This window comes from Anomalospiza imberbis, chromosome Z (assembly GCF_031753505.1).
Source record: "Anomalospiza imberbis isolate Cuckoo-Finch-1a 21T00152 chromosome Z, ASM3175350v1, whole genome shotgun sequence".
Classification (NCBI taxonomy): Eukaryota; Metazoa; Chordata; class Aves; order Passeriformes; family Viduidae; genus Anomalospiza; species Anomalospiza imberbis.
In genome coordinates this window covers 6,374,281-6,398,200 of record NC_089721.1, presented here as the reverse complement: position 1 = coordinate 6,398,200, position 23,920 = coordinate 6,374,281, and the positions used below count along the sequence as shown (strand labels likewise).

Sequence of the window (23,920 nt, the reverse complement as noted above, 5' to 3'; positions counted from 1 at the left end):
AAATGTGGCCAAAGAAAAGGCCAATGAGAGTTTATAAAATATCCTTAATAGAGCTAGACTCATAATCTGATTTTTTCAGAAAAAAATATAGAATTGCTCATTTTTCTATCATATTCTATAAATTCTGTTAGTATTAAAGTATAAAATCTCAAAGGACTCTGACCTTCTGATCAGGTATTTGAAGCTTCATGAAACATTTTGTAGAAGCAGTACCCCAATAGAACATTTTGTATCTTGGCTATGCACATACATGCACAAACAAGCAGGAATGTAAAATGTAAAAATTTCCCAGTAATTTAGACTATTTCCCCAGAGAAATATATTGAGGACACATTGATTTCTATTCCCCATGGAATTAGTCAAATGTAAATAATGCCACTTTTTGTTTAAAAGGTTTTCACACTTTGTCTTGCTTGTAGTGCAATATGGAGATTAACAAACAAAATAATAAACCCAGAAAAACTATTAAGGGGCACTCACTATGTCCATTTTGGTGGGTTGACTGTAATTTTTGACAAACAATATATTGAACACCTTCCCAAACTTAGATATTCTAAATTCTAGCTCACACACACTAAATGCTAATACTCACTTTCATTTCAACTGAGAATTAGGAACAGGGAGGGTTAAAGACTGAAAAAAATCCAGACTTCAGAACAACAGGAAAATCTGAGTTGAGTCTGGTTGAAGGAGAGAATAAACCTGTGACTCTCATCACCTTTTACTTGTGGAAGAACTTGCTGAAAAATTCAAAGATTCATGTTTTAGTAAAATGCAAGTATTTGTCCCCAGAGAAAACAAAATCTCAATTCCACAAGAATGTTGCTCACCTTTTTCAGTACAAACTTGCTTGCAAACTGCAGTTCCAGAGAACACTGCATTTTTTCATTAAAACTGTGTCCTGGCACCAGAATTCCCCTTAATCCAGGCTGTGTATTCCCCATAATCCAGAGTGTGGATTTTGGGCGGACCAAAGACTTGTGCTGTGTGGAAGACCTGCTTCCTCTCCCAAGCCCCACTCCTCCCCAGTGTCCCATCCTGATGGAGGGACAGAGTATAATAAGGTAAAACTTAAGTTTCTTTGTTGTTCAGGTTGACCTTTATCTTGCAGCCCTAATGAAGCCTTTTGATGTGCTCCTAAGATACGCGGCTGCCTTTTTAGCATTCTGTTTGCTGCGCCTGCTTTAACCGGTGGGCTCTTGAAGAACGTAAGTTTTCATACAATGCCTCCCTTGGGTGCCAATTGTTCTTTTCTCCCACAGCTGCCCTTGAGTCATGCCGTCCTGGAGCATCACCAGCCCAGAAGCAGCTTGTCAGTGGGGAATTAGGACAACGTGTCTGTCACGCCAATGATGAGAGCACCCGCTTGGCCTCTGCATTATGATCACCACTGACAGAAGAAATATGGGAGCAGACTGGATGGGAAAAGATGAGGTTTGTGTAAGATGAGGAGATAATTAGCTAAAATACAATGGGGAGGGGACCACAGGTGTGATAATGTGGAATCAAGCTGCCACTGGAGCCCTTTGCAGTTCAAACCACTGCTCCTGAAAGCAGCTGCTCTTAGCAAAGGAGTTTGAAAACCCTTCCCAGAGAGCCAGGCATGTGTTCTCTATTACTGATTTGCATTAAAAAAAAAAAAAAAAAAGATTGGGAACTACATACCCTGTAGGCGCACTAAGCAAATTGGCCAGCCTAATTATTATTTTTTGGTATGTCTAATTAAATGGACAAAAGGCCCTCCCTTCACTCTCACTGTTGGCACAAACTCCACTGGAATGTGCTTAATGTCCCCTCATTTGCCCAGGCAGCTGAGCCTTTCCGTTTTCCCCTAGGAGATTGCCATTGACAACTGCCCATGGCTTATCCAGTCGTACAAAGACACAGAGCCAGAACATCAGACAAGGAGGGAAAGGGGAGGAAATTGACCTGGTTCTATTAAAAACCACTGGACAATGCTGGAAGATGTGACATATCTTTGTTGCAAGTCAAAAATGTGCCCTGGCCCTTGAATACAGAACTTGCCAGATTCCATAAGATACTTTCTGCCCTCTATTAACCAAATTCCCCAAAATTTTCTTTAGGTTCTGAAAGGGCAATATTTATCTCTGAGATTTCTGGTGTTTTTCCAGCACTCAGTTCTCCTGGAATTACATGCAATTCTGCAATTACATGGCACCACAGCCAGTCCTTACAGAGCCTCTTTTGACCTGTGGTTTCACCAGCCTGTAACACCAGCCCCTTAACTACAAGCTATATACAAATTCTTCCAACATCTTGAGTCTCAGCCTCACACTGACGCAGCCAAAGTCCCTGAAATCCACAGCTTTCAAATGAAAAGAGAGAGAACATGGTGCCTTTTTTTCTGTGAGGCATTTTTCTCCTTTTAAGTAGTTGTTGCCAGAGATTTCCGCTAATGCCAGCACAAAGATAGTCATCCCACAAATGAAGAAGAGTTTATATTTATGGTGGAAATTGAAAAGTTTTCAGACATCTAAGAGCCACATCATTACTAAATGACAAAATCTACTCCCACATTTATCAGATACATAAGCACTAGAGGTTTTTACTGAAAAGATGAGGAAAAGACTCTCTGTTTTTTTCCCAAAGAGATAGGGATAGAGAGGAAGAGAACATGTCATTATATATATGCATGTGTATATATATATATATAAATGTACAGATACAAGAAAAAAATAGCAGGATGGTAATTTATCCAGCATAACAGACCATCTCACACTCTCTCAGTGATCTGTGTGTTTGATCTGACAAACAGGCTCCTATTAGAAGAGTACAGTGAAGTATCACCACATCAGTTCAGGTAAAAAACCTTTTACAGGAAACACCTCATCACTGGTGATCTATGGAACAATCACTTAACAAAGCCTTCCAAATCCACTGTGTAGAATGAAAAAGCAAAATACCAGCTCCTGATTTCAGCTATACCTGTGCAAATCCTGAATAACTCCCTGGGTCTGAGAGAAGTCTTCAGTTTTCACAACAGGTTTATCCAGATAAGCTGATACAAGTGCAGAAAACTCTGCCAGCTCAGAATTTGCTTTTTCCAGAAGCAGAGTTGCTTCTGTGCAAGCAGAAACAACATGGTTAGAGAAACCATAAAATATCTGCTTTATCCTAACCAAATTAACGACCTCTACAGGTCAGCCTGACATGGGCCTGAAAAAACCCCCATTGCTGTCCACTGCTGTTAAACTTTGTTAAGTCAGTGCCTGATGCTTCACTTCTTAACGAGGCAGTTATTTGTTTCTCAGGCAATCGCTGGCACCTGCCTGCCTTTTAAAATCAAATAATAATTGAATATGAGGAAAGTGAGACGAAGTAAAGGAGATTTAATAAAGAGAATCTTTGCTGTGGAGGGAATTTCTTTGGCAGTGATTACGTTACTAATTGATCAGCACATTGCCTGAGAGAAGCCAGAGACAACAATTATATTTAGCACTGTGGCTGAAAGCAATGCATTCAACTACCTCCTCGGCTTTCGCTGTCCGCTGGCTTCACCTGGATCGGTCTGTTCATCTGTAAGGAAGAACAAAGACAGACATGTAATTAATGGAGGAGTCAGACATTCATATACAGAGGCTTGCTTTGCTTCTTTACTGCGCATCATAATTAGCACCAGAATTCACTCCACGAGGTGGGGGGAAAAAGCAATTAGTAAACAAAGAACTAACCAGTGCAGGCTGTGGTTTGGTCTGAGGCAAATAAATCAGTGTCACTCCTCTTACTCGACAGTGGCTTTGTTGAATCACATTGGGAGAGGGATCTGACTCATTTCACAAAGGCCATGAAATTTTAAACGTAACTTAAAAAATTTCTAATAGTTTCCTCTGGAAACACTGGTGCGTGCGAGCAAAAATTCTTTGTCAGAACATCAGGACCAGTGAAACTTAAACTGCAAAAATTTCTTGAGATTGGCATGATGGAAAGGAAACTGAAAAGCTAATTCCACTTCTACTGTTAGCTCAGTAGGATAGTCATATGTAATGTAGCAGCCTCCATTTCAAACGTGGATTTGTATCTAATTTGTGCACATGGCTACAGGAGCATTGGATACTGAGAATTTTCTGGGAGTAGAGGACCAGATGTTCCTTCTATTGCTTTTTCAGATATCTTTTTCCTTTCTCATATCACAATATAAGTAGGTTTAAAAACCTTGCCACTGTGTTGTGAATAGGTTTCTGTTATTCAAATTATCCCTCTCTCACTCAACAAAATCACTGGGGACCATAACTATCCCCAGAGCTGCTCACTCCCAGGAGAGAGGGCAACAGATGCTCACAATGTTGTTCACTGGCGGTGCCTAACATGATGTGGGTGCCTGAGGAACAGGGATGAAGGTATTACTCCTGTCAACAGCCAGAGATGCAGAATGGATCAGAACCAGCTAAGAATTTAGTCTGAAAACCCTTCCCTGCCTCATACTTCTTGTCACATAAAGCAATCAATAGTCCCTGTGCAGATGGACTATTCCAAATACCTTCTTATGTGTGACCACCTCTGAGCAGAATGAAAATATCTTTTTGATTTTTCAACCAACAAAGAAAGTACAAGTTCAAACAAGCATCACAAGGAGCACGAGGTCAGAAGGCAATAGTAATCTTCTAACATATGTCTTCCCAGTAAAGTCAGACCACAAATTGGCTAATGAATATCACAGAATGCCTTCAGGGAATTAATCCATCCCTTATTTGTCTCTAATCATAGTTGGGCAGCAAGGCCATTCGTTTTATTTTTTCTTTATTTTTTTTCCTAATTTTTTCCCTTTTTTTTTTTTTTTTCTTTTTTGGAAAGTGCTTCATAATAAGTTAGATTTATTCTAATTGCTCTGCACACATTTTTAGTAACAACAAGTTATCAAGCTGGCTGACAAGTAGGTTAAGATGATGAAGAGCCTAGCAGATCCTGCTGAATTGTTGTCTCTAGAGGAAAATGTACTTATCCATAAACTGACTACAGTTAGACTCACATTCTGGAAGAGAAGGATCCATGGCTACAGATGCTACTGAGCAGTTTCTGCTCTTCTCTATGCCTGTACCATCCAACAAAATCCAGATAGCTGAAGTGCTAAAACCAACAAAGAATCTGGTAATTGTTAAATCTTACATCAGCCCTTGCTTCTGCCACTGCAAAGACCAGTTGCTCACGTAGGTATCACAGGTATTAGCAGGGCAGAGGTGATGTATGAAGCAGCAGCAGCAAGACAGATATCCTGCCACAGGGCTTCTTTATACCCACATATGAGCAGCTAGCTCTTACACACATTCAAAGAACTGACACCACACAGGTGAGGAGAGTATTCTATGTCATGTAACTCCAAATGTGTAGAAAATGTAACTCTAAGCCACTCTTAAACTTGGTGTTTGAGGCATAACCATGTATGGTCTTTTGCAGTGCCTGTACCTATTCCTCTCTACTGATCATGGAGGTTGTCTTTGCATTTAGACTTAGCTGAGATGAACCCCACCTTGCCTCTCATGTGCAGGATAATGAAGACAAATTACTTGCTTGCTTCCCTCAGCTGCTCAACCTCTGACTCTTCGTGTTTGCAGCAGGTTGGTGTTGACCATCCACATACCAACGTCTGACTCGACCCCTGATTACTTTTAACTTGCCCCCTTATTCCAAATTATGGGCTCCTGATGGGAGCCCTATGGTGCTCATTCCAAGACAGACAGAACCTTCATCCCAAGCAGTCAGTAAGAGAAACAGTCACAGTAGCCAGGAATTTACAGGAGGTGTGCAGCATACAGCCTCAAGAGGCAATGTCTGGAGTCCAAATGGACACAGTCTTGAGATGCAGAACATCCCATAAATCTACCCACATAGGTACTGATCTGAATTGTGCTAAAGTCCATGAAAATTTGCACTGAACTCAAATAACTTTTGGATCCAGCCTTGAGAAGAACTAGACAGATGTCATCCTTCTTTTTGAGTTGAATGAAGTCAGTTTGCACAAGGCAGAGGACATTATCAGACTCTGGCAAAAATTAAATGAGGCAAATATGTATTTGGACTTTGGTTGTTTTTTGTTTTGGTTTGGTTCTTTATTTAGTTTCTTCTTTCTGATATTGAGGAGTGAGAAAAAGCAGTCAATTCTAAAGAAAGTTTAAAAAAAGAGTGAAAGAATAAGCATCCAACAGAGGAAGAAAAAACTGGGGAAATTAATAAGTAAAAGGCTAGTGTAATTTAATGTACACTATGATTTATACACTTGACAATTTCTTTATAGACCAAAGAGAAAGTGCTGCCTGAACGGAGCCCATAATACAAATTGAGATCATCTTGACATGAAAGACACCAATTATAGGGAAGAACACTGAGAGGAAAATAATTAAGTTTCCTTTCTCCATCTATGGAATTTTTTTTTTGTACAGACACTCTAGGAGCAAAGACCTGTCATGGGGACGAGAAAAGGGCTAAGGGGGGGAAATAAAATGGCAGAACAATGTAGCTTTTTAACCCTAGGGAAATGCCTTCTTGGGGAGAAGGGTATTCAGATATTCAAGTTCCCTGCTTATTCTTTATCTGGAAATGGCCATAAGTTAAGTGGAATGAAACCAAAGCCTATACTCCAAAATGCAGCCTTTTGAAGAGTGTTTGGGGAAATACTGATATGGACATCTTTAATATGTGTCCTGTCTTGGTGGACCCTGAGAGTGTGACAGGAGAAAGAATATTTGCCAGACAGCAAATCTGATTAATACCATCAGGAAATCCACCTGGGATCTGTGAAATTACAGATGTGGCTGTAAGGTGTTATTAAACCCTGTCACTAGAAGGCTTCAAAAGGCATTTGCCTGCATGGGAAAAGACTTAGGGCAGGCTGACCCAACATCTGAACTGGTAGATGGAGTGAGTGCTTTCCTCTTGGTTTACACTCCTGTCCTTTCAGGGGTCCTTCTTTCCTCTGCTCATGGATGCTCTTTGTGCTCTCATTTGAAATATGATCATGCTTCCTTGTTCTATGTTATCCCTGTTGTGGTGCCACTGAGAAAGAAGTAAATTGTTTTACCATATGTTAGTCCCAAAAGCATTCCTCTCCTCTTTAAATTCTCTACCATCCTTTAAGACCTGACTAAAATTTTCTATTCTTTCCATAATATGGAGATATCTGACTTTATGGTACCAGAATGCTCTGTAGTTATAAAACTATTATAAATCAGGACAATGTTTATCCTCATTCATGATTCATAGTCCCATTTGGCCAAAAATTTACTTTGAAGTGCTTCACTCAACGACAATTTTGTAGCAAAGATGTGCTGAGGACCACCAAGGCACAGAGATTTAGGCAAGAGACAAATAATTTAATTTGGATCTCTGGTTACATATATAGGCACAGTTTTCAGAGAGGTGGTGAGAGAGTGGCACACCAGAGTTTTATGCACAACTGTGTTCCCAGTGTGGAGTCCAAAAAGGCCTGTGGCTCAGGTTTCCCAACTGTACTGGGAAGAAGAACCACTGCAGCTGTGAATAGGCTTATTTCAGGAAGAGGGGTTGTGTCCTTTTCCCATAATATATTGTGGGAACAAATAAATATTTGTGTTGATGGTGGGCTTAGAACATCATGGGCATCACACTTCTAATTTTCCTGTGATTCTTTGCATGTTCATCTATGGTGAATACCACCTTTGCAAACTATAGGCAAGGTGATCATACTTGCTATGCTTCATACCCTTCTTTTTGGGTTGTCCTTCCTTTTTTTTTTTTTTGCCAAAAACCAACCCATCCAAATTATGTCAGATGTTACCATCTCACACCAAATTGCCACTGCCCCACGTACCCCCCACCCCAGTCCTCCCAGCAAGCAGAAACATAACATCATTTTTCATGTCCAATTACAGCCACTGTGGTGCCACTGTTAAAAGACAGCGCAGGTACCCCTGTCAAAAAGGGTTTGAGTTACAAGAAGCGATGAATTATAGCAAGCCCTTTTTCAATTCTCCACAGAAATGAAATGTCAGAGCTTGCTGCTGTATTTTTCTCAGCACCATCAGCTACAGGCCACTGCAGGAATTAGACAGGGGACAGACGCTTTTCTGCATCATGATTTTTCTTTTCCTAAGGTTGTCGTTTTTTTCCCCCACCAACCTTTTTCTGCTCCCTCTGGCTTTGATATTAATTTAGAGCAGGAAGAAGGATCACCTGGGAAAGAAGTGTAAGAAGCAGAGACTGATTTCTCACTGTCTCCATCTTTCTTCCTCTCACTGTTTCTACCACCTTTCTTGTCTCACCTGCTTTTTCATTGCTTATCAATGTACCTTGTGTTTTTAAGTAGATCTAAAACTCTACTTGATAATGGACAAATACGGAGATTTAAAAAAAATGGAAAAAAAAACCATTAAAAATATGGAGCTGTCCTGAATAGCTTAAATGTGCTCTGAGACAGGAAGAAAAAGGGAAAAGATGAGGAGATTACTGAAGATGAATTAAGTGCCACTAATAGTTAGGAAGATCATGACCAAGCAGAAGAGAGATAGGTTTGAGATAATCTGCTGGTTGTGTTTAAGAATGATGTCACTCCAGAAGACAAAAGGTTATTCTACAGCTTGTGTGCTTTATAGAACCATGGAAGATTTTCCTGGTGATCATCTGAATAATAATAATCTTTCCACCATCTTTAGAGGTCTTAAAAAATTGAATACTCCTTGAGGACATATTGGCGGCTTTGGTTTGTATCAAAAGCCATGATGAAAGGATTTCTGCTGCCCATGTTTCTGGAATTTTCCAAAGAGTGTAAAGAAGTAGAGGTGCTAACCTCTGGCAAGGCCTGTTTTCAGCTCTCTATTGGGTTTCTGGGTGATTTTGGACATGTCATTACATGTGCTTCTTTATCAACTTTTTATTCTACATAATGAAGATAAAGATATCATCATGTACTATGAAGGCGGCTGATGGGTAAAAAAAGTATCTAAATTCTGATTTTAAACAAACAAACAAACAAACATTCAGTCATTTCTATGCTTGAATTATGTGGACAGATATAATGGCAAATAACAAACTCTTCATGCTCACTGATATTGTGTAGTGTGGTATTGTTCAGGCATCAGCCCCATAAATTGATGATGAAACTCAGCTGTGACCTAATCATGAAGGATGCCAGCTAGCAGGTCTTAGCAAATGTTTATTGGCCACTCCTGCATCTCTGTAGTTGCTGGTTAGCTTCATGGAAAAAAAAATCCCAGAGCAACATCTTCCCTAAAAATAAAATAAAATTATGTTCTTGAGGATCTCATGACATAGCTCAGATGCTAATTGGAGCTAGGAATAGTTTAATATCTGCTATGAATTTTTCAGAAGATATGATTACTAATTCTTTCTTTGGTGGGACAGGTTTTTCTGTTTAAAATCTCTCCCCAAAACACTAAGACGAATTTTATTTTACCATTTCTGCCAACTGAGTCTGCCATGAGTCTTTTTTGAGTCTGCCATGTGCAGTAATTTCTCTGAATTCAATACAGCTATTTATGTGAGCAAAGGTATTGGCAGGAATGTGTTTATGGGACAGGGTCATAATTTTTAAAGCATTGAACAAAATCTGCCCTTATAGAGGGCCCTAAGGAAATGCAAAGTATATCAGTGTCAAAGTTGGAAAAGCCAAGAAAATCACCTACAATTGAATTGTGTATGTGTAATTGCAAAGTTCAAGTAAATCACTCTGTACCTGATTCTGAGTGACATAATTGAATTACAGTGATCTAAACTAGATAGCCATAAGCATGAATCCAAAGCAATCTCCTTTCTCTGAAGAAAAAAAAAAAACTCAGGGCTCAGGTGCTCAGCTCAGGGAAATTTCTCCAAATGCTACAGAGTCAGGAAGGTTTCTTCACCACAGGTTGGCTACACAAGTAGACTCCTGTATTTGTCTATTTCAGCTGTAATGCATAGAGCAAAAACCTGTCCCCATGGGAATAGAGGTAAGTGCTGTGTTTGCATGGATTGATGTGTAATTACACATTAACCACATTTACTGTGGGCACTCTGAATTGATACAATGTTGGATTAATAGAAGGGTAGGGAGAGGAAGTATTTTAGAAAGTTTGTTAAAAAAAAAAAAAAAAAAAAAACAAAAAAACCCAAAATATATCACATAGGTTTACCTTGCTAGTAATACATTGCATCTGAAATGACTATCCCAAACCTCATTTTGGTAAAAGACTCTTAGTTCCTCCTGTCACCCTCTTCCCTGCCTGTTGAGATGTGTGCCATAGGTATGTACACAAACAGATGAGAAGACCTGAAATGGCAATGTGTGAAATATGAAAAAAACCCATTGAAGTGTCTGACTTTTCCAAATCAGTCAATGCTCTGGTAGCTACCCCTGAGAATGATTGCTACCAACCATCCCTGCTCTCTAAAAGTATTTTCTATATATCATATAAAGCATATTATAACCCATCTGTCTATTGATTCATCTTTCTCCTTTTCTCCTGTGTGTAGATGAACCTAGAGGGGCTCCAGTTCAGTTCTTGCTCACGTGCACAAGCCTGCGACTTCAAATACAAAATTTCTTCCTCACAGAACATTTTGGGCTTGAGTTTGAAGAAACTTCTAATCTTGTTAAGAGGCAACTAGAGCCTTTCCAATACAAAAAATAATTTTGTTTTTCCTGGAGTAACTGAACATGAAGTGTTTAATCTTATGGTGTCTCTGGTTTTAAATGAAGGGGGGTAGGGTAAAGGCAGAACTCAGTCTTTAGCACGTTTGAGGACAAAACACAGGATACCTGGAGCAAAGCCACATTTTCAAAAAGGAGAGAAGCAGGATTGCTTTTTTAGCTTTTCGTTTGTTTGTGTGGTTGGTTTTGTTTGGTTTTTTTTGTAGCATTTATATCTTATAAATATTGTTTCATATGCAAATCTGCATGTGAAAGAGACAGCAGGAGATTCCCTTAAAGATTTGGGCAGTCACACTGTAAAAATGGTGTTTGATAGGTCTATTTTCACTCACTAGACTGCCACAAGGTACCTTAGTGACGAAGGACAGAAGATGATGCCCTGATCACCCAGATGGGTGTTTATTGCACTCATGGATCTTTCTTGGCTCCTGCATTTGACCTTTCTTTCCTAGAAAAGAGGGGTATCTTGTGGATGATGGCTTTTGAAAAGGTGTCTGTAGCCCTAGACCCTTTACATGAGTAAGAAATCCCTGAACATTTAGTGAATACACTCAAGCATGTAAAGAGTCCTGGGTCGGGCCCTCTGGTCATGCTAAGCTACATAAAAGGGTCTGTTTCTATGTGTATCCTGACAGCATATGTACAACTCATGAGTGAACATGCTGCTCATTAAATCTCATTCTCTGCTGGTATTGTGAGCAACCACAACGTGAAATTCTGTTCATAAACACATCAGATTCTAATATAAAACTAAGTCAGTCTTTTGCTGTCCTTTCCTCCCTGCTTCCCTAGTATCAATAAGGAAAAGTTTTGCACAATCCCACCTTTCTTCTCATTTCCCTCATGAGTTTATTTCAAGATAATTTGCATCCAATTTTAAAATGTACCCATACAGCTTCTATCAAAATCATTCTTCTCTATCCTTAACTTTTTTTACTAGCCAACTAAGCATGCATTGAGTAGAAAGTGACCTCACTGTCTTTCAGCCTAGATACTGAGATCCCAAACTCCTTCAAGGCAGAGCAACAGTGTAGTCATAGAGTGATGGAATAATTAATGTTGGAGACGATCTCTAGGATCACCAAATCCAACTGTTAATGCAACACTGACAAGTCCACCACTAAACCATGCCCCCAAAATGTCCCATCTACAAGATTTTGGAACACTCCCAGGGATGACGGCTTCATCACTTCCCTTGGCAGTCTGTTTCAATCAAACAATTGACCATCCTTTTGGTGAAGAAATGTTTCCTAATATCCAACTTCAATCTGCCCTAGCAGGTCTACAACTTAGACCATTTTCCTTGTTTCCTCTTGCAAAAGAGATCAACTTCCACCTGGCAATGACCCCCTTCCAGGTAGTTTTAGAGTGACCAGGTCTCCCCTGAGCCTCCTCTCTTTCAGGCTGAGCGCTCCATTTCCCCCAGCACGTGAAGGCAGTCCATATGGACACAACAAAGACAGTCTCACCCTAACAAGCACAGATCCTTACCCTGCAGATGGCTAAATGCATGTACAAGGCATCACAGCATTTAAATGAATGATGAGAACATGTGCTGATGGTCCCGGATCAGTTCTGCAGTGCGTGCTCAGCTAACATGTTTTTGCTGGTGGATCTCTGTCTGCACCTCCCAGCTGAAAGTCTCCCCTCAGACCTAACATTCCAGTGGTCCCATAGGTGCTTTTGGTGCTATTTTGTTGCTGTCTGTTGGGCAAGTGTGGTGTTCTCTGCATGTGGGGCACACCATGGAAACACAGAGCCCAGAGGACTCCTCAGCACAGACATGCGCAGGGCAGCAATCAGATCAGAGAGACAGTTGTATCCCTGAAGGCATTGTAGACATAACCCTTATTCCCTCACTAGGAGATGAACATCTGCTCTTGTCTCTACCTTATCCTGAGCCCATGACCTCTGGCTATTGGAGCTTTCCTGCTGTGCTCTTCCCTCTCTGAGCTTTATCTCTTCTTCTGAAGCAAGACCCAAACGTTGCCTTTGCCACTAATGGTTGCTTGGCTTGACTCTGCAGACTTTAGGCAAGGCCAAGCTCCATTGACTCCAGTGCTTTGAGTGCAAAAAGACCTTGGCCACTGTCCATCCAAGAAGATTAGACCTTCTGTGCTTGCAGCTTTGTGTGCCTGGCCACAAAGATAAGAACCACAGCCAGCCCTTTTGCCTATGGAGAAATGCTTTCCACAGCATTGCCATTTAACAAACAACTGAGTAAGCTGTGTAAATTAACTAGTGCTTTCACCCACTGCCAGGACCATGAAATACAGGCTCTCTCACTGATCTAAATGTGCAGGTAGCTTCAGAGCATGACTTTAAACACAGCCTCCCCAAGAACTGAAAGAGGCTCTCACCAGATTAAGCAGGGTTTTCTTTGGTACTGGGCTAGATCCACCCTGAGCTAGAAAGTGCTTTTCCCCCACCACTAGTCCTGCTTTCGAGGTTAGTGTGTTCACTCTCTTCCTCCTACCCTAATTTCCCTTTTTTCAAAGGTTAAAGTCACCTGCTTGTTGTAGTATAACAGAGAGCAGACCATTACTTCAGTTCTGAGCAACAGGAGGCCCAGACCTAAACCTATTCCAAGCAGAATGTTCTGTCATTTCTGCAGCACAACAGCTTCTTTCAAAATGTGTATCCCTACCCTATGCAGGTGTTATGGTTGTGATCTCCTTTCAATTCTATTAACAAACAAATAAAGTTTAATAATTTTTTAGACAGCCTGAAACAAGTTCCATTTGAGCAGAAGAACCCCCAGCAGCCATGCCACCTTATCCACTGACTTGTTTAAGCTGGTTTGAAATCACATCTCAAATTAGATGTGTGAGCACTTTGTTCAGATGAAAAGCCCCTTTAGCTGTGGACTGGATCAGGGCTCCTGATCTGGCAAAAGGAAAATAAAAAATAATTTTACAAAAAAAGAAAACAAACAAGGAAACACTCAGAGGAAGAATAAGATTATCTTAGTTTTGATAGTGCCCCTTTAGAGAAAATTTTCTGTGAAGGGACTTAGAGTATTAACTTTTTCTTCTGCCCTCCTTCACAGTTTGGAAATGCATTTGGGGTGTGATTTTAAGCCCATCCAGATGCTCAAGTTAGTCGTCAGTTTCTAACAGTAAATGAATAAGCACAAGCTGGAACTTTGCAAATTTTAATAGAGCCTTCAACAAGGAGAAAACCAAAAACCCATAAATTCCCAAATATTTATTGAATTGGGAAAAGGATGGAAGGATTGAAAAAACCCCAAACATAAACACTGAAACAAAACCCCACAGTCATTCCAGATTTCAGTCCCTCAGTGCAATTCTCGGTACCATCTTCAGCCTGTATCAGGCCCTCCAGTGCAAAAGGAGCTACCTCTCACTCCCATCTATGTGTAACTGGTATCATCTGGTCCTATGTTTTGACAATTATCTGTAACATAATTACCAGACTGATGAGTCTTGCTGATTAATTATGCCATCCTTCAAAGTTGATCTGGGTACTTAAAATAAACAAACACCCTGGTTGGGTAACAACAGTGATTTTCTCTCTCTGTTCCAGGCAACAAAGGCTAGCAAGCTCATTCTGCTATGTAGGGATGTGGTCAGAGACTCCCAGAGATTGGTTTCTGATCTGTCATTCATGTGGAGCTGCTTCTTTTCTGGTCCCTGACCGCACCCTGACTTCCACCCCTCCTGAATGATAAATATTTCCCCTCTGCTGAGAGCTATCTAACAAAACTGGTGTCTGATACTAATGCATCACTGATGCTTTCCTCCACTAATTATGCCTAAATATTGCCTTTCTTTCTTTTCTGCCTCGAACAGCCACTTTTTTTTTTTTTTTTTTTTTTTTTTTGCATCAACATGTACCAAAGCATTAAACAAGACATTCCATTAATTTCTTCATCATCATAACTTAAGCCTGGGACATACCCTTTAAATATTCATTCAGCTATGAAAACTGGGCATTAAAATTTTAATAATGTCAAGCTCATTTGAACTGAGCTCCTGGGGGACTATTACGATACAATTAGAATAAATATGATGATTGATTTGGTGTAAAGGTTCACCTGTCCACATGTGTTAGTGGCTGGAAGCAGCGTGCCACCTCTGGCATCACTGCCAATAGCTCCAAGTTATTTAAACTTATTTACTGCCTTCCCCATCGCCCCCATTCCCACTTGCTTGCGAGCTTGGCCCCCTCACTCACTTGCACAGAAGGTTCAGCTTGGATTAAGTTGGAAGAGGCAAAGCAGAGGGCCCTCACTAGGAGCTGCATCGAGCAGCACTCTCCTCCTTCCTTCCCCTTCTTGTGCTGTGGCTGAAGAGGGAGCATTGGTCAGAGACACGAGAAGTTCAGCTATGAACTTTCTGGAGGCTGTGGCCACTAACTTTTTGCTGAGTGTGTGTCTGAGCTCCTGGGCCCTGGTGCTCTTGGGTAGATGGGTGGCAAGCTCAAGCAACACTGATGTGTCTGAACCAGCTTGGGGGAGAACAAGGCTTGTGCTTCCTAGCAGGATCTATCTGAAATCACAGTGCAGAGATAGTCTTGAGATGTGATGCTGACATTAAAAAAAAAAAAAAAAAAAAAAAAAAAAAAGCAGAGGGGGAAACCGAGCAAGAAATCACACTACTTAAGGAGCCTTCTGTTTCAAACGCAGGATGTTCTCAAATGCACAGCGAGATAATTAAAAGATTTTGGTCCACTGGGTGCTGAGCATATTTGAAAATTTGGGCCAGATTGTACTTTCTCTCTCTGCAGTGTGAATTGGGTGCTACATGGTGTAAATATGAAAGGAGATAAAATGGAGCCATCACCACTGAGAACAATCGTTGGGCTTTTTATTTTTAATCATCTACTTTAAATAAACTACTCATTAATTCTTTGAATAAGGGTAAAATGCAAACCTCTCTGCATTTAAAGGTAACCCTGATGTAGCCCAGCTTACAAGCACTGCCAGAGCTTCTAGCTTTTGGGCTTTACCATCAGTCTCCTGACATATGGTGCTTTCCTTAAATCCTCAACTCCTGGACCTAAACAACTTTTTAACAAGAATTTTAATTCCAGAATGAAAGAAAATTCTTAATGCTCAAAATATCACTCAAATAAAACAAAAAAAGTGAAAATAAATTTCCTTTATTTATATTATCATGCAGGATTGCTTGAGATAATTTATGACTGATGCATTTTTTATGGTTGGCAATGCTAACTATTAGGAACATTATTTGATTTTCACTGTTTTCAGATTTTTCTCTCCTCTCAGTATTTTGTTAAAAGAATATATTGATCCTAAATCTGTCACTTTCTTTTTCAAATTCAAATCAAGTCCTGCTTCTTTTCCTATTTATCATCTCTATTTCTGTATGATTTGCTTTTAATATTAACTTTTAGTAATGCTTTGGTGTTATTTACTTTTACACTTCTACCTCTACTCTTTCCAAAAAATAAAAGACTTTTAAAAAATTAACTCCACCCATTACACATTACAATATGGGGACAAGAAAAGAAGAAAATGGTCACTTGGTGTTAATTTGCTCTGAAGAAAAGCAGCAATTTGGGGAACCTTCTTACTGTGAATGCAGACCGTAGAAAGATACAGCCTTTTATGCTTTTCCGAAGTCTATTACCTATCATCTCCTTCCCCACTAAGTTTCCTCCATGGGAAAAAGGGGTTAGACAGTAATCTTTACCTTCAGGGCCCATTGTGAGGATTAATTAGATATTATTCCTACAAAATTGTAAAGTTTTAAGATGCTATATGAGCTCTCACTGTTATTATAACGTGCCATACCTGCATAACGTCTACCACTGCAATATTACCCCTTGGTTGTTCAAGACTACAGAACTGCTGCTTCTAATTGAGTTAATGGCTTCATAGGTTGGTAATTTAATAAAACAGACTGCTTAAACCAGCAAGGTTTTGATTAAATGGGGTGTGTGCAAAGGGGAATTTATATTTGTTAGAAGCTCTGTGAATCCAAGGTATCAAGGCATGGATAATGTTGGTATAACAGTACCTTACACAGAAAGGAAGGAAAGACAGAGCTGAAAGCCGTGGAATCATGGAAAATCTCGAGTTGTGAGGGGCCTTTAATGGTCATTGTAGTGTACCTAACACTCTTCTATGTGACTTGGAGCATTGTTTAGATATTTCTTTATGACAGGCTTGGTGCTCTTTTGAGCCTGTTCCAGTGGCTGATACCCACTTAGTGAAGAATCTTTTCCCAATGTTTAGGCTGAACTTCCCCAGACACAGTTTTATTCCATGAGGGAACTAGGAGGTCAGCACCACCATCTCTGCCCCCCTTCAAAAAGTTATGGGCTGGTTCACATCCTGCTACAGTCAGGTGTTCTGGGCTGATCTCGGGGGTATGCAGAGGTGCGTGATGGTGCGCACATACAAATAAGGCACTGTGCTGCTGCCAGTGACAAGCAGATCTTCTTCAGGATATCGTGTGCCTTGCCTAACTTCAGGGAGAAATCCAGATGTTCCTTTCCAGCTGCCCTTGCCCCCTAGCTTAGCTTTAGTTCTAGAGGAAAAATTGGAAAATTTGGGGGAGACCCTATTTTCCTGAATGGGAAAACTTAGCTTGTGCTGAAATCACAGGTACACCTTGAAACTGCGTTTCTGAAGCAAGTGCCTGGCCGTGCCCATGCAGAGGAACGGGCTGCTTGGAGACCTCCAGAGGGAGCTCTTGGCTGCCTAAATTTAAACAACTAAATTATGCAAACCCAATTTCCTAGATGGAGAAATTAAGGATTTACTCCGGGAAGCCTGCTTCATTAGGTACTTAAAATGTACTCAAAAGTTAGTTACTTCAATACACAGACTGGATCGCACCTCTGACTTCAGTGATTGCCTGTCTGTAGTGATTTTGGACTGCAGGAGCAGCTCCAGGTGCTTCCACTGCCTGCTGGAGTAAGTGGAGAATACTGCCCTGATCTTGGAAAAGCAAGGGAAAGAATCCCTGCATCGTGACACTTTTCTGTGGTGTAAATGCCAATTCATAGCTGCTTCCTTACCACGGGTCAGCGCCACTGAGAGTTAAAATTTTATTCTTGTATCCTCTCTCAAGAGCTCCCAGTCAGGCAAATCTGAAACCAAAGCAATCCTTCCTTTCATCCGTCTGACTCTGAGAAAACAAAGAAAGCCAGACACAGTGGCATGGCTATTTTGTGTATAAAGAACAGCACCCACAAAGCTAATGAGAAGCTTTTATGGCTGTTTGAAGAGCACTGATAGATAATCAGGAACAGGTCCAAGCTGCAAAATTTCACCTGTCAAATGCTGGGCAGGAACCTTCCATAATAAGGGCCAGGCACAAAATTCAGATGTTGACACAAACATGGGCATCTTAGGAGGGCATATGGTGATTGTGCAGGTGGCTGGGGTTATAATACCTGGTTCAGAAATCTGGCTCAGCTAAACAGATACTCACTCACATCTTCATCTGACCCAGCCAAGCTCACCAACTCAGATATCTGCACTTCCACAAGCCTCCATTCAGGCACAGGAAGGTGCTGGAGTCTCATCAGGATGGGTGGGGGGGTAATGCCTGACCTTGTGGATCCAGAGGGGCACCTGAGGCCAGCCATATACCCTGAGTACGCTTTCCAGAGGGGTGACCAACACTTTGTGACTCCAAAGGACCTGATGTCAACACTTTAGAGGGGACAAGTGGCTCAGCAGAAAGAAAAAATAATAGGAAATTGGGAAATCTGACATCAAAAGTGGATATTTTTCCTTTTCCCTAAATGTTGTGCTCTGGTTTGGTGGCAGGCTATTGGTCCTGGTAGTTACTCTCTAGACTGCCTTATGGCAGGGGTCAAAAGTGCTTAATGAAAACTTCCTCTTCAGCCTTAAAATCTGTGAACTCTGCTGAAGTTCATGAAAGGTTTGTGCTCTCATGGAGCCTCAAGTAAAGACTCAGGACAATCTGCTTTTGGCTGCATGTATTGTACTTGTTCCCCACAAGAATCTTATTTAGACGATCCTCAGAGATGGTTTGATTAACATTAATTTCATGCCAGGCCAAAATGCCCCTGTGACAAGCTCCACTGAGCCAGTGCTGAACAAACGAAATTCAAAATTCAGTTCCTTCACGTGAGATGGTGTGTGTGTGTGTGTGTGTGTGTGTGCGTGTGTGTGTATGCACTTTAACTAAATCATTTATGGTCAATAATGCCAGGTTATTATAGGTCAATAACTTTCCATTATTCACTAGCCTTGCTGTGCTCCCACTGTCAGCCAGCACAACGGCATGTTGGCTCTTGTGAAGCAAAAATCTCCTGATGGGAGCTTTGGAAAAGCAAGCACGAACACAGCTTGAGCAGAGAAAAAGAAAACAGGGGAGGGAGAGAGTGTGAAAAGTTCTAGTTGCTCTCAGGAGTGTCTTGGGGAATGCGTGTGTGACATGCTCTCTATTTCTCATACATGCATGCACACTCAGCCCCTAAATTCATTATTCCTATGCTCCCAGCTGGTCAGATGTGAGGCAGCCCAGATCCCAAGGCTGCATGACCACAGAGCTGGTCCTGAGCAAACATTATCTCTCATTAAGGTCTACAAGCTCGGGCTTAATGCCACAGTGGCCTGCGGGTAGTCTAAGCCTTGTGTGTGGACAGTTAACGCTCACGGCTGCCTGCTTTGTACTGCCTACCCTGGAGAGGAAGAGTATCGTGTTTTCTTCAAGTCAGGGTGCAAATGTCAACAAAGAAACAAAAACGAAGAAATCAAAAATTGCAGGACAACACTAAAATCATATTTGCCCCCATCTCTGCTGCACTGCTATTAATGCTCTGCCCTGTGTCTCATGAGAAGGGTGGACAGGAGCCTGGAACTGCAGGCATATGTAAATAATAGTCTGTCTCTGTGGAAACTTCAGGAGACAAAAGCTAGCCCTGTGGTTTGACAGAGACTCCTTGGTGCTCCTGCTGAGGGTCTGAGTGTGCTTCTCCCAGGCAAACATTTTGAGACAGCAATGTGGGACATGGGAACTGTGGGATGGACTCATCCCTTGTAAAGGACAACCAGTGGAACATGAACTTCTGTGGAAAGTTGAAGTGGTCAGCAACTAAAAGCCTGTGAGAAGAGATAAGGAAGAATAATGCTGATTTTTCACTGAAAACAGGTTATCTGAGATTTTTTGCATAAAAGCCTTTTTGGCCCTTTGCTGAGCAGTGTGTTGACCCTAATTCCAGCTAGCACTGAGATGGTGCCTCCTTCATGAGACCTCTTGTCACTGATCACCCTGCACATGTGAGAGACTCAGCCTGGGGGAAGAAAGTCAGCTTGTCCTGATGTTCCAGGTAGAGGCCACTGCTGGTGATAAAATCCCTGGCAGCCTTGGCTTTTTAAACTCCCACCTCTGCACAGCTGCCATGGGCAAGGAGGAGTTAACAGGAGCTCTGAAGAGCTGGTCCATTTTGAATGTGAATGATGGGAATACTCTCCTTCAATCGGTATTCAGCACAGGGATGTACAGAGGTATAAAGTTAATCACTAGCTGGGCCACCCCTATTTCCAGAAAAAGAACTTTAATGCCTTCTTTATCCAATGAAGTACCATTGTTATACCTGCATATTATGAAGGGTTTATTAAACCGGTGATAATCTATTCAAGATAAAGTGATCTGTATGGCCAACTGAGCACAGATCAGACAGAATGATGGGAGGTTATTGTTAAAATATGCAAATTCACATCCTATTGAAATGCAAACCCTCCAGATAAGATTTTTTAATAAATCTGGTCTTTTTTCACTGCATGAAGGTAACCTAATGTTTATTGACTTCAAGACCATATAATGGAACGTAATATCTATTAGTCAGATCCTTGCCTCTCTTTCGATTACTGGAGGTACATGTTCTGGCTCCCGAAGAATTTTTGTTTTATAGTTTGGTACAAAAGAAAAGAGATTAAAACCCCCAAAATTAATTAACTTCTTTTTTTACACAAAGCCCCCCTTCCTCTTCAAATGCTGTCATTAGTTACTCAAGTAAAAGGAAGCAGTATCCATCAGCTGAGAAACTGTCCACTATTTTCATCATTAGGAAAAGCAACCAAAAGGAGAAATGCTATTTGGGAACACCTCTGTACAGCATAAAACATAAATTAAAACTTTTGGATGCCTTCCCTGGGTTTACTATTACCACATCAGAGAAATTTAGTGAAGCTTCATTTCAGTCTTCTGTGAAATAGGACTATGAAGCAGCTTGACCTGAATTCTGTATGGGTGTTTCTGTGTATAAAACTTGTTTAAGACAGGTATGCAGTGTGCATTTACGATTTGGGGTGGGGGGTGGGGGAGGGAAGGGGCAGGTGGTTACAGAACCAGACACAGTTTCAGATACCAAAGTGACAGATTAAATAAAGGCTTTTATTTTAGTGAAATGCCAATGCTGTGGTAGCAAAAGTTGAGAACCCATTTCTGCTTAAAGGTCACTTCTCCTCAAACCCTGTAAAATTTACATGTTGATGTAGATTGATCTGAGATTTGGTGTGTCTGGTGAAGGTGGACAGGTTTGTTTCTCATTCCAAAATGAAGGTCAACAAAGTAAAATTATCCTGAAATAGGAGCTTCCTAACTGCTTGGAAAAGCTCTGCCCATTTCAAAGAGACTTTTCTGTGTTGCTGTTAGGCTCTGCTAGGTTTTTGTAGTCAAATCAGGACTGTGATTGTGTCTAAAATGGTCTCACCCACTCAGCATCTTACTCCAGCTGATTCTTGGTGGACACCGAGTAGAAACAGTGAGACAGGCAGGGCCTGGGCAGGGTGTTGCTGCAGGGGATGGGGCAGGCAACTCAGCTGTGGGCACAGACAGGAGGAGCCCGACAGGCAACCGAAGATGTGTCAGTCAGGGTGTGTAAAAAGCTGCCTGCACTTGGTGATTTGAAGCATCTAAACCTGTTCTGCCCACACAGGGCTGCACAACAACACATGGACTGACTTTTCAAATATGGCAAAAAACCTTTACAGGACTGGTCCTCTCTCCCCGTCAGACTTCTGGCTTCTATCTCAGCTGAAGAAGAACCCAAGCTAAACCCTTCTGGACGCTTTGCCTATGAGGCTGATGGGGATGGGCATAAAATGAGCTGCCTGCCTGAGTGTCTGCAGTGGGAACAGTAGTTTCCATCCCCAGTCTGCACTGCTGCCAAAACACAGACTCTCAACCCAGGCACCCTTCTCATCAGTCACTTCATTGGGTATACCACCAGTTACAAATTAGCACTTAATCAAGATAAATCCCATAGGAAGGATACGGATAATATGCAATGCATTAAGCCTGCAAATTAAGATGGTCTGATTTAGCCCTGGCTTTAAAACTCCCAAGCTTGCATTAAGACTAATGATGAATGGATGTACGTCCCTGGTTGGACAGGAGCTCTGTCAGGACAAGGCTGCCCAGCAGCGACAAAGCCACTGCTGAACAAGTGCTCTGCTTAATGTTCATTAGGCCTTCCACACTGTCCCTGCTTGGGAATGTGCTTTCCCTTGTCGTGGATGGTTGTAATAGTGACATTTCTCCAGGATCTATTGACTTATTGGTCCTGGAGTTCATAAATAAAACCTAACTGAGGGCAGTGGCTGTTGGCATAATTTGCACACTGATCAGAGAAGGGAAACTGAGGCAGACAGCATCATATTTGGAGAGTCTGACCTGCATTGTGCTCGGGGCTTTCAATTCACTTGCTCAAAACAGGATCCTGCATGTCACCTTGCTCAGGCAGTCTCAATCACGCTTGGGAGTCTCTTGTTTTTTCACTAACTAGCTGCAGGGACATAGGTGGCATTTCAGCTCTGAAAGTGTGGCCCAAGGTAGTTAAAGCTCAGTGGCCTGAATTCTCCTAACACATTAGTGGAGTAGCACAGCAAGGAAACTCTTTCCCACTCCATCTTGTGGGCTGCAGCATGGGTGATGCAGAAGGATTGTACCTCCAGGTATGAATACAGCAATAGGTAATGAGTGTCTGCTCTGAGGTGCAGCACATTTTGCACATGGGAAGTTGAAGGCTGCTTCCATCCCTCTGTGACTGGGAACTCTGGTGATCCTCTCTTCCTGCCTCAGTTCCTGCAAGACCCGAAACAAGCCTGTTATCGGGCCTCACATCTACTATATATAGTCCAGAAATTAATCTCTGCGTGAGATCAGGGAAGAAGAAAACCCCTTATCAGCTTGTTCACCCATCAAGGTCAGGGTCCACATAGGCTGGAGTACACCAAAGTGTGAGTCGTGCAAAATGCAGGGGAACTGCTATTTTAAGGGAGGATGTCTGTGATGCAGGCTTCAAGAGGAGCTAGTTTTAAGATTCACACCTGGGGAGCGGGAAATGGCTATGGTCTTCCAAGGGTTAAAGGGCTTTGTTCCGGCTGCAGGAGTAATTTAGGGAAGGAAAATCTTTTAAAATAACAAGCATGGCAACATCTGTGGTTTTAAAGGCACTTTTCTCCAGATTTGAACTAGTGTTCAAACTTGTCACAATAGGGTATCTTTCCTGGATGTCATACTGCACTTATTACTGGGAATGTCTACCTTCTACAGTGTGTCTCTACTTTATGGCTTTTTAAGATATGGATGCTGTCATCATATTCCCAAGTGATGTGTTCTGGTTCATGGAGAGGCTGTTTTATATAATACCCCGTGAAAGATTAAAACAACAGCAGCAGGAACAACAATAATGCAACACGCTACCTCCTGAGAGAAACTATGGAGTGGTGGCACAGGCAACAAACTCTCTTCACCCACTGCAAAGTAGCAGGCTTAATTCACATGGTCAAACTTCACTTTCCACAGGAAGATTACACCACATTAATTCCCAAGAGAATCATGCTCTCACTCTATCCTGGGAAGAGCCTTCACCAAAGCTGTCATTTCTCCACTGCCCTCATATCCTACAGCATCTCCTCTCTCTTCTGTATTGACATTCTCCCTGGTGTCTTTCCATGCAGCAACTCAGACCAGATACCAGTGAGTGGAGCTCTGCCAGCCAGTGCAGCTCCTGAGATGTTCTTTCTTCCTGGCTAGAAAATGTCAAATCTCACATTTTATGCCTTTCTTTGCTCTTGTCAGAGGAAACTCCAGTTAAAACAAAACTCAGAAGTGATGGCAGGAGAGATACTTGGGGAGAAGACCCAATGTCAATTAATAAAACACTACTAGTGAGGGCAAGGGATTACACTGGGGTACCTTCACTCTGTGATCCAGGGTGTCAGCTTGCCCCAGCCTAAGCCAAAAGTAAGAGAAATTGTGTCCAGTCAGAGATGCACAGTAATTTACCAGGAATTGCCAAGGCCAGAGG

The 23,920-nt window shown here is 41.6% G+C and overlaps 1 protein-coding gene across 16 annotated transcripts in view; it reads right to left on the bottom strand.

Annotated features, from left to right (window-relative positions):
* CELF4 (CUGBP Elav-like family member 4) overlaps positions 1 to 23,920 on the bottom strand; it is a 703,272-nt gene that overhangs the window by 304,187 nt on the left and 375,165 nt on the right. For all 16 annotated transcript variants that reach the window (XR_010994515.1, XM_068176591.1, XM_068176598.1 and 13 more), the window contains exon 3: positions 3,489 to 3,537. Coding sequence is in view for 15 of the 16 variants with exons in the window: in XM_068176591.1 (XP_068032692.1) it covers positions 3,489 to 3,537 (49 nt within the window). In the remaining variant the exon portion in view is untranslated. The remainder of the gene's footprint in view (positions 1 to 3,488; positions 3,538 to 23,920) is intronic.